The sequence below is a fragment of the Patagioenas fasciata genome, chromosome 4 (genome assembly GCF_037038585.1).
Source record: "Patagioenas fasciata isolate bPatFas1 chromosome 4, bPatFas1.hap1, whole genome shotgun sequence".
NCBI classification, from domain to species: Eukaryota; Metazoa; Chordata; class Aves; order Columbiformes; family Columbidae; genus Patagioenas; species Patagioenas fasciata.
In genome coordinates, this window is record NC_092523.1 from 34,667,465 (window position 1) to 34,683,738 (window position 16,274).

At 39.8% G+C, this 16,274-nt stretch overlaps 2 protein-coding genes across 6 annotated transcripts in view; one reads left to right on the forward strand and one right to left on the reverse strand.

The window, feature by feature from the left end:
- Nucleotides 1–881: 881 nt before the first annotated feature.
- Nucleotides 882–16,229, forward strand: LRP2BP (LRP2 binding protein). 3 transcript variants are annotated; one of them, XM_065836313.2, is made up of 8 exons: nt 1,000–1,209; nt 1,632–1,744; nt 2,875–2,988; nt 4,397–4,539; nt 4,613–4,718; nt 5,198–5,421; nt 7,939–8,104; nt 9,925–10,054. In XM_065836313.2, exons 1-8 carry the CDS (start codon nt 1,146–1,148, stop codon nt 9,988–9,990), a joined length of 996 nt encoding a protein of 331 aa, XP_065692385.2. In that variant the 5' UTR covers nt 1,000–1,145; the 3' UTR covers nt 9,991–10,054. The 3 variants fall into 3 exon arrangements, with proteins under 3 accessions (XP_065692386.2, XP_071663732.1, XP_065692385.2); XM_065836314.2 differs by lacking the exon at nt 1,632–1,744 and having other exon boundaries at nt 882–1,209; XM_071807631.1 differs by lacking the exons at nt 1,632–1,744; nt 9,925–10,054 and adding an exon at nt 13,844–16,229 and having other exon boundaries at nt 883–1,209.
- The window catches only part of SNX25 (sorting nexin 25), an 87,607-nt gene continuing 82,449 nt past the window's right edge, over nt 11,117–16,274 (reverse strand). For all 3 annotated transcript variants that reach the window (XM_065836309.2, XM_065836310.2, XM_071807630.1), the window contains 4 exons: nt 15,831–15,897; nt 14,165–14,346; nt 12,894–12,994; nt 11,117–12,121 (listed from right to left, as the gene is read on the reverse strand). In XM_065836309.2, coding sequence (XP_065692381.1) covers nt 12,047–12,121; nt 12,894–12,994; nt 14,165–14,346; nt 15,831–15,897 — 425 coding nt within the window. In that variant the 3' untranslated portion in view covers nt 11,117–12,046. The remainder of the gene's footprint in view (nt 12,122–12,893; nt 12,995–14,164; nt 14,347–15,830; nt 15,898–16,274) is intronic.

Below are 16,274 nucleotides of genomic sequence, written 5' to 3' on the forward strand. Positions count from 1 at the left end.
CACCAATGTGCAAGCATTCCTCTGCTGTTTTGACTGTTGCCTCTGTCCCTGTTGCTAGAGAAACAGATTGCATAGCCATAAATGGGGGGGGGGGGGAAACCTGGGAATGCAGCTAAAGATTATTATTTACAGCACTCTCACAGCATTTTGGTATAATCTCCCTTTCTATAAGAGAGACAGCCCGAAGCTGTCAACAGAAGTAGAAACAATGCCTTATATTTCAGGATAAATCAGCTTCAAACAGCATTTTCTCTCAATTATGCTTCTAACTTTTGTAGTATCTATATGGGGAAAACAAACTACATCACAACAAACAGTTTGTGATCACAGGCAGCAAGGAAGTCCCGTCTGCCAGACTGAACTTTCATGGCCTGGTGCCTTCTTAATGGAATGGCACTCAAGAGTTTCTGTCATTTTCCCCTATATTTGCTTTCTGCACAGCAGAAAGGCTGAGGGAGCTGGGTCTCTTTAGCTTGGAGAAGACTGAGGGGTGACCTTCTTCTCTGGAGACGTTAAAAACCCGCCTGAACGCCTTCCTGTGTAACCTCACCTAGGTGTCCTGCTCCAGTGGGGGTGTTGAACTATATGATCTTTTGAGGTCCCTTCCAATCCCTAACATTCTGTGATTCTGTGATTTAATGTGCAACAGGACCGGCAGGTAATAGGAAAGCCCCTATGGATGCCCAAGCTGCAGCCTGTCCTGTCCCGTCACGTATTTTCACATTTTTTGGCACTGGCCAACACTAGAATTTTTATTTCCACAGACTCCTGGCCTACATGACACTGTCACTTTCCCGTCCGTCGGAAAATGGACCAAAACCTAAAGGAAAAATACGGACGGTGCTTTTCCCTCCCTGTCGAAGGCTGTGGGACACCAAGGCCCGGCTGTGGAGCAGTGCTTGTTGCCGCCGCAACCCGGAGCTCCGGGACAGCAACACGGGGACAACTGGGACAACCGCCGCCACCCGCCGCCTGGAGGCGGCCTCCGCTTCACTCGGCGGGGCGGCCACCGCCACGGCCGGGACTCGGGGAGCCCGACACCAGCAGGCCCGAGGCGCCGGTGCCCGGCGGAGGCGGCGGGGCGGACCCGGATTCCCGCCGGCCGGTAGCCTCGGGGGAAGGAGCCCGCTCACCGCCGGGGCGGGATGGAGCTGCGGAGCGAGCCGCTGCCCCGGGCCTGCAACGCCGGGCCCGCCCGCGGGCCGCCAGGTACGGAGCCGGCAGCGGGGCCCACCCCGCCCCTCAGCCGTCCCGCGGGCCGGGTGCTGAGAGTCCCGCAGCCTCGTTGCTTCCCAGCTGACATGGAAAGGCGTTTTGTGGTGTGAAGCCTCCCTCTTTTGTTTGGGTTGCCTTTTAAGCTCTTCCATGGAGAACTTAACGTTCACAAGGGTCAGCTTTTTATCAAATAGCCCTCTCTTTCAACTTAGTCTTTAAAAAAATAATAAAAAGGGGACACCACCAGCTTCAGACCTTTAGTGTGCTTATTGATGCTGTTCCACCTGTTTTTGGTTTTTTGTTGGTTTGTGGTTTTTTGTTTTTTTTTTTTTTTGGGGGGGGGGGCAAGGAAAAAGAAAAAAAAATAAAAACACAAACAAACCACAAACCCCAACCATATGTCTGTTTTTAAGCAGAGAATTGCAGCCATGCTGCTTTATTTGCAAAAGCAGAAGAGCTGTTGGAGAAGAGACTAGCACGTGGAGATACTCTGGCACGTTTTCTGAAAGGACAACTGTACTACGAAGAGGTGGTTGTTTCCTTCTTTTAAGTAAATACTATAAAGCTGGCAATATTTAATACCATTTCAGTGGAAGAAGAGACACCTTAAAAAAATGCAATGACTGGGGTTTTTTCACCATGAAAATCATCAGGTGTTGCCTCTAAATGCATTTTTCCTGCACTTTCTCCGAGTATCTAGTGGTGTCTTCCAGTTCCCTCCCAGGTCTCATAAGCAGCACCCTGTCCCTACAGCTAACTTCCAAGCTGAGCTGGTTTTTGGCCAGCTGACTGGCCAAACACAACACCGAGTGTTTTCAGTTATGTGGTACTTGGTCCCTGACCAAAGACACAGCTTTCAGTCTTTGTTCCCTAGCTAACTACTGGTTTTGATGAAACTCATTGAAAAATGTTATCTTGGAGATTTCTGTCCCTGCCTACTTAGCTAAAATTGGTTGCCCCTGTATTTGAAAGTAAATGCTCAGGAAACAGTGCAAGTCTGTCTGGCAGGTTACTCGAACATTAGTTTACTGTGAAAATTAGAATAACTCAGTTCAAGAAGATGCAATAAATGTAGTACACGTCCTTTCAAATGTGACGTGCATGGATTCAGTACTGTTAATAGTGCAGAGGTGGCACAGTGTAAATCACTTTCAGGGTTTGCAGCAGGAGCAGAATTAACTCACTCAGGGTTTCTGCTTCCTGGGCCCTGTTCTTCGTAATGTTCTCATCAATGAATTGCCTGATTTTGGCATGATCAATACTGACCCCATGGAGCGGAAGACCTGCCTGTTTCTTGATGAGCTGGCTTGGATGTCTGTGTTATATATTGCTGCCCATACATAAAAAATGACAATACATTTAAAAGATGGCATTTTGAGGGAGGGGAAGAAAGGTTATTGGAATGTCTTTTTGTTTCAGAGATGATGTCTGTATACCACTACTTATATGTAGGGGTTTTAAAATATATGTAAAAACAATGAAAGCTAGTGCATTCACCCTATCCAACTTTCTTGGGGTTGTTGACTTACTCGATTTCTGTTCTTTGTTCATGAGGAAAATGCTCCAGGTTGAAAAACTGTAAGAGTACATACCGGAGAGTTAAACTGCCATATATACTCTTTGTTCTGTGTACTTCATTGTTTATTGTTTCTTTCCTAGGGGCTCTATGAAGAAGCATTAATACAATTTGAAAAAATCAAGGATACAGACTTTCAAGCAATGTATCAGCTCGGTGTAATGCACTATGATGGACTGGGCACTAGAGAAAACCCTGTGAGTAATCTAGCTGTACACTTTTTACTTTTCATATTAGCTGATAATTACTAAGAGCTTCTTTGTAAACTTGATTAAATATTTAGTTTAAAATAAACAGGTCTTTGCTTTGGTTTCATTAAGTACAGACGTTTATTAAGTGTCATTAAAGACAGTTCCGAGCTGAAGAATTTCTCAAAAAATAGCTATAATAAAACAGGTTTATCTGAAAAATATGATCATTTGTATTTTAAAATATAACTTATAAGGGTTTGTGGAAGCTACGTTTAAAAATTGCTATTAGTTACTTTCTAATAAGCAGTGTATAGAAATGAAAATGTAAAAACGGAAACAACTATATTTCAAAGTGTAAAACATCTGTTGCACTTTCTATTCTCTTAATATGGATGCTAAAGCAGATTGTGCTTCTGCCAGTGGTTGGCAGTAATATTTTTAAATTAGACAAATGAAGAATTACATTTGCAAGAATTTGAAGAATTAAATTTTTAAAATTACATTACAAAAAAAAAAAAAGGACGACAAAGCAAATAATTGCTACAATAAGAAGAAAAACAGTTAATTTATTGGAGAGCATGACCTTAAAGAGTGGTATGAGGAAAGAATACAAATAGGGTGAAAGACAGGGTAGATAAAAAGATGGGAGGACAAAAAAAGTGAACCAGACAGTGTAAACAGTGTATAAGCAGATGGGACTTGTCTGGGGCTTAGAGTGTTGTCAGCAGAGCAGAAAATGTTCTGGTGCTTTTTAGAAGTGGTTCAATTGTTCTGTGTGCATGTATAATTACCACACTGGTTTACTTGCAAGTAAACATTTTAGTAAACTTTTTTTTTTTGTTTGTTTGGTTGTTTTGTTTTTTTTTGTTTTTCATGTATTGCAATGTGGGATGTGAATACAAGAAGAACCTTTCATGAAGGACTATCTCTAGTGTATTTTAACAGGGTGTCCATACTAAATCCTAACAGTGTAAATTTTGCTTCCAAAATACTTATGAGGTCCTTGGATGATACACCATACAGCCGCTCGTATAATTTCAGATACATTGTGCAATATGAAAAAGTTACAGAAGTCTAAAATCGAAAATGTAGCAAGCTTAGGATGCCACATTCATTTATGTAAGCGAAAGAATATTTTTGACAAAATATTCATCAATGAAGAGTAATATAATATCAGATGACCCTTTATAAGGAAATGTTTCACATTAAAAATATATTGGAGTCAAAGATCCAGGGGCTGTCTGGTAACCCAAGATGAGTTCTGCTTTGATGCTTTCTCCAGACTGTCCTACCAGTATGCCTCAGCCTTTCTTCAAAGTGGAAAAACTACATGTCTTGCAGAAGTTAGTGGATTCTCAGGTTCTTTAATTACATCCTCTTTGCAATCTGAATAACTAAAATGTCTCAATTTTAGGAAAGGGGAGTGGAATACATGAAGAAAATACTCTCCTCTGATTCTCCAAAAGCAAGACACTTGAAGTTTGCAGCTGCATACAATCTTGGCAGAGCGTATTATGAAGGATGCGGTGTTAGGCGGTCAACTGATGAAGCTGAGAGGTAACAGCAGTCAGTAATTCTCCTGACAAATGTGAGATGCTGTGTTACTTGAACTTTCTCTCCTTTTCCTTAGGTTGTGGCTTATTGCTGCAGACCATGGGAATCCAAAAGCAAGCGTAAAGGCCCAAAGCACTTTAGGACTGTTTTATTGTGTGTCAGTTCAAAAAGATCTGAAGAAGGTAAAGCCCACTCGTAGCTCTTGAGTTTCGAGTCCAAATTAATTCTGAATTTCACAGAAAGATTACGGTGATGGATTTGACTCTGAAAGCTGTATTTTAAGTACTGCTAGGCATTATCATCCATTTAAGCCTGTACAAACAGATGGCCAGACTCCCTCATTTTGACTCACTTGACACTGCTCGGGAAGGTTTGGTTTGGGGTTTTTTGTTTGTTTGTTTTTTGTGGGTGTATCAAGAAGAATGATGGAATAGGTTGAAGTTTTGTCAGCTTTGGTAACCTTCAGAAATCAAGCAGGTGTCACTGATTGACAGCTCTGACAGTAAATGAAGCAGGTTCAAAAGTCTTACAAGGATTCCACTTTCTTTTATGTATAAGCACACTTCTTGCAGGATGGGTGACATAAAAACTTTGATGGAAAAAGTATGCAAGAAAGACATCTGAAGTAAATATATCCTCCAACTTCGTGCCTCTTCTTTAGGCCTTTTTCTGGCATTCAGAAGCATGTGGCAATGGAAATCTGGAATCACAGGGAGCACTTGGTGTTATGTATCTCCATGGACAAGGTGTAAGTCAAAACACCAAAGCTGCTGTGGAGTGTTTGAAAGAAGCAGCAGAACGTGGAAACACCTATGCTCAAGGCCATCTTGTGGAATATTATTACAATAGAAAATTTTACTCAACAGCTGTTGCATTAGCCAAAAGGTAAAGTTAATTCTGCTTTATTTTTTATTATGGTTCTTCATGTAAGATCATGTAACTTGGATTAAAATGATTAAGAAGTTCACAGTATCACAGTATGTTTGGGATTGGAAGGGACCTTGAAAGATCATCTAGTCCAATCCCCCTGCTGGAGCAGGAACGCCTAGGTGAGGTTGCACAGGAATGTGTCCAGGCGGGCTTTGAATGTCTCCAGGGAAGTTCATGCTCTTATCTCTCAAACTCAAGAGATATTTGAGACAAAGAATTGCAAATGCTCATCTTTAAAGAAGGAATAGCATATCACAGACAAAATTAATACTAAAAAGTTTTTAATTACTCAGTATAGTTGGACCTTTCTTTCTGATCCCGTGGAGCACAACAGCCTTTAACCAGAATGCCCAGTAGGCAGCCACACGCAACCCTACCTTCCCGTCTCCTCAGTCCACGAACTCCTCCAGGCTCCTGCCTCCACCGTTCCCTTTTAAACCCCTACAAGTATTCTTCTGCTCTCCACCTCCCCCATCTTAGTATCATTTCTACCCTCTGTTTTCTACTCCATCACTTCCTTGCTCTGTGGCTCAACGTGCTTTGGTCCCGTTCCCATGTCCTTTACAGGAAATGCAAGCTTTGATACCAGGCATATATACTGGGTGTTTCTTAATACATACAACCTGTATATTCCACTGCATAGCAGCAGCTCTAGTAATTCAGGAGCTGGGCTATGAATGCTGTTTGTTACACTCATTGCTGAAAAGGATTGTTTTCTCTCTGAACTGCCGCTTTTCTTTCTCTTGCACTGTAAGAAGACTGATGGCTATTCAGTCTAGTCCAGCTTGTCTCGCTTGGAATGCATCCCCTCCAGTCAATGCTGCACGGTAGATTATTCAGACAAGTGAACAGTACACTTCATCAGCTGCAATTGTGATTGCAGAAAACAGCAATGGAATTCCCACACTGCAGCCAGAAGTGACAATTTCTCAACCAAATGATGCTGCCACCAGACTTCAAACAGTTCCACCAAACTGGGATTGCAGTTGGCCTTGAGGCAAAAATCTCACAGCAGTTCAGCCAGTTGTATCAAGCACCTTTCCTGCTAGAATTTGTTTGGCCTCCTACGTTCATACCAACTATGCAGGTTGTTACATTATGTACAAACATACAATCATTACGTGATTATGTACAGTACAACCTTGCCTAATATTTAGAGTGTGGATTACAATTATTTTATCCCATACAGTTCTACTTACCCATTGCTATGTTATGTTCTTCAAGTCAGCTGTGTTGAACTAGAATTGACTGAGTATTGTTATTTGCATCAGCATCCCATTGTGCACCTTTTGGAAAGGCAGGCAAAAATGCTGTATTGTCAGGGAAGATAAAAGAGGTAACAGGTTACTGTTATTATATTTGAATGTTCCTGCTAATAAGTTGGGGGGGGTTGGTAGCTTGTTTTATTGTTTTTGTTTTGTTTTGGTTTTTTTTTTTTTTTTTTCTGTTGTGTTAATGTATTTGTTAATAGGACCAAATTAGGTGGGAGAATATTGCTGTCAATACATTCAAGTGATTTAGCAGGCACTGACTTGCAGAAGGTTACTTCAGAATAATCTTTCATAAACACCGATTTATAGGGAGTAGCTATAAACTGAAATGACTTGCACTTTCCTTTTTTTTCTGCACACAACAGCTAACTAGAATGATGTGTGAAGAAGCATATCATTACTGTTTGGCATCTCAAAAGGACACGGGGCTTGCGGATATCTGTTTTAAGACAACAGAAAAAAAAATCCATTCGCACTTAAAAATGTTGTACCTTATATTAGGTTATTATAGCCTGGTAGTTAAAACAATGTTCACTGTGTCCCTCTGATTCTTAATATGGTTCTCAGTAAAAACAACATGCTAAAAATAAGGTGACAGCAAGCAGATGCATGCAGAAGGAAGAAAATAATTGAGCTGAACTAGATGTAAGTGGTCGTCATAAGTGGGTCTTATAACCTGAGGCTCTGAAGTATGTTCAAGATCTTCAGACTACTATGACTTGCCAATATCCTAGTAAGAACCTGAAATTTTAGAATCACAAAATCATGGAATGGTTTGGATTGGTCCTCGAAAGATCATCTAGTTCCAACCCCCCCGCTGTGGGCAGGGACATCTTCCACTAGATGAGGTTGCTCTATTATATTAAGAGCTTTGCCTTTCTTCCACATAAATATTAGTTTCCATGAAATATTTTAATATAAACAATTGGCATAAAATATACTGGCTTTTATAACTAGCATAACTATATCAAAAGTGACTGCAAAAGTAACGTGTTTGTTTGCTATTTAATATCACAAGATTCAAATAAGACTAAAATACTGAATAGAAGAGTCCTCATCAGGCTGCTGAATACACATAAATTTCAGCTTATTTTGGATAATGATGGAAACAGAAAGCAGGCATTGTCACGTCATATGCGGCCAACTTGGATGATTGGTTGAAATAACATTATCTGACCTAATGCTGCAAATTCCACAACAGGGCTACAGAAAACGACGACATCGCTATGCTGGCGAAGATCACTGATTGTCTTCCGACATACGTAGCCAAGGGGGCTGCTATGGCTGCTTTCTACCTGGCCAGGTGCCTCCAGCTTGGCCATGGTACACAGCAAGATCAAGCTGCTGCTGAAAAATACTATTCTAAGGTAAGCTGGGGAAGTCTGTATCTCATGAAATTGAGTGACACCTCAGATTTGAATATTTAAATTTACTGTCTGGTTAAAGACTCCAACATTATTTATGTTAAAAAAAATATCTGTGCAAGAAAGTGAAGAGTGATAAAATTATATTGAAAGCATCTAAAAATAGCCTTGAAAGGATACCATCTGCCCACTTGCTTAACCAAACAATGCATTCTGCGAAACAAACAAAAAAATCTGTGATAATCATGACAGCACAGCTTGGTAACTTGCAAGATAAATTAGCTGAACTATTTTAATAATTTTTTTCCCCAATTGATTTGCCATCTGTCATTCTCTCAAGCTGAAATATCATAACTTATCTTCCTCTATAGATTCTTTAACAATTACAGGCTTCATTAACAATACTTAAATCAGTCATAACTACTTGTCTTTTCTATGTTTACATTTTTAGCAATAGCTGAGGATCTAGTGTTACTTGATACACAGGGGAAAAAACAGGTCACATTTTTTGAAAGTTCTGAAGTTGAATTAAGATTTATTGCTTGAGGAAAAAGATCAATAATGGCTTCTAGAAGATGAATCTGGTAAATAGTATCAGCGATGCCTAAAGGTACAGTCAAGGCAAGATGATTATGCTAACTAAAAGGACGGTAGCAAGATTGTGCTTCAGTGAGATTCTATGATTTCTGTGCATGTAGACACCATTTGTTTCTGCAAGTAGAATACTTTGATGTCCAGCTTGGTGCAACCCAAATAAATGGAGAGTTATGTAAATGATAAGTTATCAAATAACAGTTTTCGTGGCTCCTTACTCAGTTAAGCTGCTGATACAAGAGGCCTGGCAGAGCAGGTGATCCTCTGAATGCGAACCCTGCAAACATTTTGTTCTCCTGCTGTGACAAGTGTTCTAGAGGACAGGATGAGGAAGAGACCACAGGAGGAACACAGGCTGGGGTGTTCCAAACACTGTAGCCAGCAGTCCAAGATAAGTCTTCGGGAATGGAAGGGCCCACCAGGGTTGTGCTGCTGCATGGCTTTGCGGGAGTACAGCCCTTCCCATCAAGTCTAGTGTAAACACTACAGCTGAAAGAAAATTGCAGCTTTCACTCATCATTCACTAGTGGTACATCTGAGACCGGTCTAGGAATGTCACGAGCTTCTTAATACAAAGAGAGATGATTTCTGTTGACTGGAGCCACGCACCTCTCCATCAACAACAAAAGCGAAGGGACAGAAAAATACATTAAGCTATCTGACACAGTAACTGTAAAACAAGTAAAAGACAAAAGCTGTGCGTGTGTTAGGTTTCTTTTGTATCTGGAAAAGAACTCTCATGTTAACTTAAATGTACACTTAAATGCAAATCATGTTTGCTTTTTTTAATGAACTGCTCAGCTGCATGGTTGGCCTACCGTTCTTAGACCCAGTCAGTTTTGAAAGAGGCGAGAAAGAGAAGATGGGTGTCCCAGAGCGTACTGAGGTAGATGATGGAAGTGAATGAAAACCATCCAATCTGTACACAAATTCATGTGTCTGACTGTGGTACCAGCACATGCCATACCCACAAACAGAATAAAAAAATAAAACCAAGCCTAACACTACAGTCAAGTACGCTCATTTTAAATACTGTGTTTTTCTTACATGGCATCAGAAACAGATTTAAAGCTGAATATATTAAGTCTTTAATATTTTAACAAGTCAATTATCTGAGATACTGCCAACAAAACTTAAAGAGCTTATTAATGTTATATTGACAACATACAATTTTATTTTAGCTGTAAACTATTAATATGAGTAGAACTCCCTGTTCTTTGTTTTCAAAGGCATGCCTTCTGGATCCTGGTGTTGCTTCTGACCTTCAACTGGCAGCTAATCTTGGAAGAATTTAGTGTTTCCTTGAACTGCAGTATATAAATGCATTTCCAACAATAAACCATCTCTAATCTCCAGCAATTATAGACTGCTCATCACTTACTGTTTGCTTTTCAACTTTCTATAAATTATTACTTAAAGCAATTTACTGATTCTTTTTTATCAAAAAAAAAAAAAAAAGAGAGAAAGCAAAAAGCTCACACTCATCCTTTAACTGAGTAGAGGCGAAGGCAGACTTTTAAAAAGGCTATTGAAGACTTCAGGTTTATTAAGGACATTTTACTTGGGCAGATGTCCTATGTTGCCTTCATGTCATACTGCTATATAGCACATGAATCAAACCAAGACCAAATAAAAATGGCTGGTTCCTTTTTTGAATTTTTAGTATTTAAACATTAAATTGTAAGCTGAAAAGCCTGAACCCAAACTTTTCTAGTCTTCACATACAACCCACTCACAGGTTACAGCCACTCTTAAATCTTCCCTTTGTTAGCGGTGTGTATACTTCCCTTTACATGCTTTTCTAACACATCTTGATCTACTTACGTGTCTTAACATATTTTACTCTTGCACTGCAGAGATTCAAAGTTAGAAATTGGCCTGTATGACACTAAGCTTCAAACCATGTCAACTTCTAAAACTAGAAGATAACTACTTACAGAACTATGGAAAAAAACATTAGTATGGAAACATCCTACATACATGTCCTCTGCACAAAGCCTGTGCTCCTCAGTCCTTCTTCATATTGCATTCATACTGCCTCTGCTTGTACTACAAATAGTTGAAAAACTTTTGGCTATGAGTGTGTGTCCCTGAGCAATGCTACGCTGAATCTATTATCCAAAGATACTTTGGTTAACCACTAGTAAATTTTGCTGATTGCTATGACAAGTTTGCACAGTTTTAAACATCTGTTTACTTGTAAAACTTTGTATGTGCAAAAATCAGCCTGTTTCCTAGGACTCTGTCGTGACTTAAACTTTTTTGAAACTGTTGGAACAGAAGGCTAGATGTTACTAAAAACACTGATTTAAAGACATCATAATGGATTTTATGTACCTTAACCTACAGCCAGTCCTTACTGCAAGCAGTTTTTCTAAGAGCACAGCTGTACTGAATTTAAAATAATGAGTGTCATCTAGGGATTTTTGATGATGTTTAATTATTTAGATGTGCATTAAGACCATATTTACATATTTTTACATAAATTAAAAAACCACCAAAGACAGTTTTCTTTCCTTGTATAAAATAAGGGAAAGATTTGAAGGTTGTTTGAAATTGGGGTATTTGAATAAAACAGCCCTGAGTAATATCAGGGAAGTTATTAGAATGGTTTAATTAAATGTCTACTTAATCATTCATAGAAGCAATTCATAAGCACTAATCTCTGAACTAACATTTAACACAGGCATTCTGTTAGGACATACCAGTTTACAATACATATTTTTGACACAGACTTCAAAGTAACGTAAATATTCCTTACAAACCTAGTGCTGTCAAATTCATTCACTAGTTGTCAGTACAGCTTCATTATCAAGTACTGCAATCCAGTCGTGTTATTTATTGCTTACAAATGCTTCAAACTACAGGAAATCTTTGGTAAAAACAAAATTGATAAAATTTTCACGATAGCTTTACATGTAGTATTGCACGACAAGCTTTTTCAATACACAAGAAAAAAGGAATGCTCAAATCCTCAGTGAGGAGATTAGAACTGTACAACATTCATTAGTTTACCACTATAAGCAAAATTTCTTTTCATAAATGTTTAAAATATTTTCTGGTTTCTTTCAGATTATATGAACATTTATTTTTCAATCTATATTTGAAACAGAAGAGTAGTCAAATAGAACAATTTAAATAAAAATTGGCAACTATACAGCATTATCTTGTCTACCCTACTACAGCATCAGATCTTTTCAAGTCTGTTTACTTCACCAAAAACTCAAGAGGAAAGAAAAATGCTAAAAATAATCATAGTTCTCAGCCCTCTATGGAAAAGAGGAAAATAAGTTTCATGTCTATTATTGGACATAGACATTTCTCTAGTGGTCCAATTGTGCAGATTCAAACCTAAGTGGCATTAAGCTGCTCTACGTGAGCTCTTAGCTCAGGACACAGTTCAGTTAGCAGCAGTTCCAGCAAAACCTGAAAAACAGAAAAGAGGTAAGATCAGCGTGGGTGCCAAACGAGAATTTGTTTTTCCCTTCTGACGCGTTCAGACCATCACACATCAGAGAGCACGCGGGGCCATTCTATGCAGCATTCACACAACTACTTTTCTTTCACCCCAAAGTAAGCACGTGCCCTACAGATGACACAGGGAGTGTCTTCAGGCCAGAGGAAGGCAAGTGCCATGGGCAGCTGCTTTCAGATGGGTATTTGCCACCCGCTATAAACTGGTGCTGTTCTGCAGCAGCCGCAGCGGCCACACCAGCACCAGGCATGCGTGGGCTGTGACAGTCACTGGCTGCTGCGGGACTGCACGTGGATCCAATCCCAAGCAACAGGAGGGGAGCGGGACTTCTGGAGAGCGGGCATGTCCAAACTGTGAGGAAGTCCTGATGCTCTCCGTCCCTAGGGCTCCCCAAGGTATGTTTGTTACCCTCAGCTGGATGAAGGAATTAGTTTGCAATTTACGAAGTCAGGCAAGTTGGATGTGGTAGAGGATGTCTCTTGGACAAATGCAATACTGTTTTTAAACTTAAGCAGCTTTTTGTTATTCAAAATTAGTTAAATGATGGAACCCAATATATTTTGTCTGACTTATTTTAATACCAAAAAAAGTTACTTGCACACAGAACAACAGTACAAAATAAATCTCTGCAAAACCACACCCCCCAAGTTTTAATACTGAGTGAGCAGAACTCAGCAATTAATAGGATTATAAAGTTAAAAGGCTACTTTTGTGGTTACTCACATAGAGTAGATGCTTGTTAGCTTTTCTCTCTTGCAACGCATTGAACACTTTCACTACACCGTGACGGGCATTTTGTTGTCCAACAAGACTCTGCAGAGTATCTGCAACAAACGTTACTTCAGCTTATCTTGTTTCGCTCAAGCTGGGCAGAGCCCAGAGCTAACACTGCTACCAAGAGCGCTGCCCACGGAGCAGGGAAACAGAACCACCCGCTCTGTGGCCCTTGGTTACGAGATCCATTGTCCCCATCACCAACCTTTCAAAAACACATGGGTAACTCAGGCCACAGGTTGAAAAGATACTCTTTTTCTCAAGTAACCCCAGTTCAATAATAGAGTATGCATCTCTGTGACAACATTTTAAGTGTTCTAACATGATACATACTATGTTCATATCACAGAGTGAAGTCTAACCTCATACGTTATTAAACCATTCGCCTAAATATACCTTCAGCCACAAAGACAGAATTCCTACAACACTTAGAACAGATTTAAGCCAATTGTCTCTCAGTCTTTAAAGAAAATACTTCCCACAAGTAAAGCAGATAAGAGAATTCTAAGTCAATTATTTAGATTTTGGATTAGAGAATAAATAGTGATCCAATGCTTCATGATTAAAGTGCATTCAGCAAAACCACAAATGAACTATGGAAAGCTATTCTGGGTAAATAGGTGAGTATGTAACAGGGAGAGTAAACGGAGGGTTGTTTACACATCAAATGACAAATATTTTGCCCACATGCCTTCTGCTTTTTTTGCAGTAAAGGCTGATTAAACAACCTAATGCAAGGGGTATACAAGATATCTCAGTGAAGCCATAGAATAGCTCATTAAAGTACATTCTATACAGATAGGGAAATAAAAAGCATTCAACCTATGCTTAAGTGCATTTCCAAGGGCTAAAGGGAATGGACTGTGCTTCTTCCAAGTTGGATGCCTTTGGATTTACAGGTTCTCTGAAGAGTCAGAATTGCCTAACTGGCCTCCCTGTCCTGTGAAGAGGATGAAGCACCTCAGGATGGTGCCGCCAAAAAGGCACATGCTGAAGATGACACTGCTGCGGCTTGGGAGATGAGAACAGGCAAAGGGAAGTGCTGGAAACCCCGCTCAGTCCAGGATGCTGAGTAAGGCCCAAATTATCCTTATTTATGCAAATAACTGTAATTTACAACTCTACAGGGAAAATCTAAGATGCAGCAGAACAGTATTTGATTAACCAGCTTCCTTACTAATTATTAAATCTGTGATTAAGCAGAATGAAAGTGATCTCACCTGGAATGTTTTCAAGTAGTTTTTGCTGTGCTCTCTGTTTCGTCTCTTGCTTTTGTTCGTCGCTCTTGGCTCTCGGTGGTGGCGCTAGCTTTCCATTTGGCCAAAAAGCATCTCTAAACACCCCAATGTAGTAAACAAGCATTGGTTCACTGAACATCCAGTGTACAGTGTCACGGATTTGCCTGTAAAGAAGCATAGAAGGGAGCACATGAGAGCTGGTCTTTCCCATTTTATGCAGATTTATTATTTTTACTCCTGAAAGAATAAGAAGTGATGCTCATTTTCATCCCAATTCGTCTAAGCTGATTTCACCAGCATCACAGCAACTCTTATTCAGCACAGTGTGCTCTAGGATCTGGATCACTCCAGACACCTGACTGAGACGTGGAAAAGGCTACATTTCAATGTAATCTACAAACGTATACTACAAATTACAAATACTAGACTGAAATCTGTATATATTTCAAGGATGGACAGTACAAAGGCTCCACTGGGTAAAGATATAAAAATCAGCTAACTAATTGTAGAGAACTCCAAACAGATGTGCCTGGTGGGATAAAAACAGATGAAGTTTTGTATAACAAAGCACTGTAAGTTCCCTTATATATACCAAGGGGTCACTAGGGAAGGGATTACAAACGAAGGCAGCAGCCTCCACGCCAGAGCCTCCAGCACAGAGCCCCAGGCAGACAGGAGGCTCTGGGCAGCGCTGCCCAACTGTGCTGCGGTACAGCCAAAACTCTTAAAATCAAATAAACGTAGAAATTCAACCAGTTCAGGAAAATCTAGATAGCCGCTTGGCATGCGTGCTGTGCTCACACACACACTCTGTCCTCTCTCAGGTGTTTCTCGTGCTGGTTATCAGGAGTGTGCGAACAAATGAACTGATGAATTTAAAACTCAGCAAACTGAACTGTTTTGAAAGCCATGCTGGCCTGGGCAAATTTAGTCATTGACTGGCCAATTGGTAGAATACTCTTCCAAAATTTTTCTGACCAGTGACACAGCTTTCCACGTGTGAAAGGTGCGTACAGCCACGCACACTTTCTCCACAGCCTCGGCCAGGCCTCACTTGGCAGACGTCTTCAAATTATACAGAAAAATACCTTTATGAAAACACATCACTGTTACACCTGTACAGGTTTCATGCTATAAATTAATAGTTCTCATAATGTAAAAACACATATTTCTCTAAAGTGACTAAAACAGTATTTGACGTGAAAGAAATTACTTAAAACGGAAACCTAGGTTCAGATCTGGCAAAAAATCTTCATGGGACTGTAAGATAAAGCACAAACTAATAAAAGCCATTCAGAGCCAGGCCATTCAGAAAAATAGGATAGCAGTTAACATTTTCACATATATATGTGTGTGTGTATATACATATATGCAAAGCTGCTTCACTAAAAAGAAAGAAGTCTCTTTTTGTAATTCTGCCTCCCATAAAATACTGTGTTCTTCCAAAAGCAAAGCCCTGTGTAGGGGAAAAGATAAGGAAAAAGATAATTCACACATCTGCGTATTGTCTAATCAACATAATATATTTGCAAATTGAGCAGATTATGATATACAACAAAATGCCCAGATAATGGTTTTAACCATTCTGCTCTCAGCCCTTTTTTCATAGAACAACAATGCACATTCAGTTAAAGTAACAGCTACTTACTTGTTGATAGTTCTTCCAAAAGTGACTTGTACTAGTGCAATTAATGTCTTTCTGACCCACTTGAACACTAGAATAATGAAAAACGACAGAAAATAAAGACTGAGAGGTTAATAACATTAGGGAACTCATGACCATGTACAAAACCTTGCCAACCTGTCCCCCCTCACCCCCCCAAAACACAACCCACCCCTACAGTAAACATATCTGTTATAATCCTTTCTAAGATTTCACTAATTGTACCTGAGTCTCATTTTTCTTCACTGCTTTCCCTGTACTGTTTGCTATATGGTTTTTAAATCTTGCGGATTACATAAACATATCTGTAATATGCATTTGTAGTTTATACTGTAAACTTCTATGTTTAGCACTATTTCAAGTTTATTGAACCTTACAACTACCCAAGCCCCCAAAATTCACATCCTTTCCATACCTACTGGTACATTG

Excerpts from the sequence above, each read along its gene's own strand:
- LRP2BP (XM_065836313.2), top strand. The coding sequence starts at position 1,146 with ATGGAGCTGCGGAGCGAGCCGCTGCCCCGGGCCTGCAACGCCGGGCCC. Across the intron at positions 4,719-5,197 it reads TTCAAAAAGATCTGAAGAAG|GCCTTTTTCTGGCATTCAGA; the intron begins GTAAAGCCCACT and ends CCTCTTCTTTAG. Across the intron at positions 8,105-9,924 it reads CTGAAAAATACTATTCTAAG|GCATGCCTTCTGGATCCTGG; the intron begins GTAAGCTGGGGA and ends TTGTTTTCAAAG.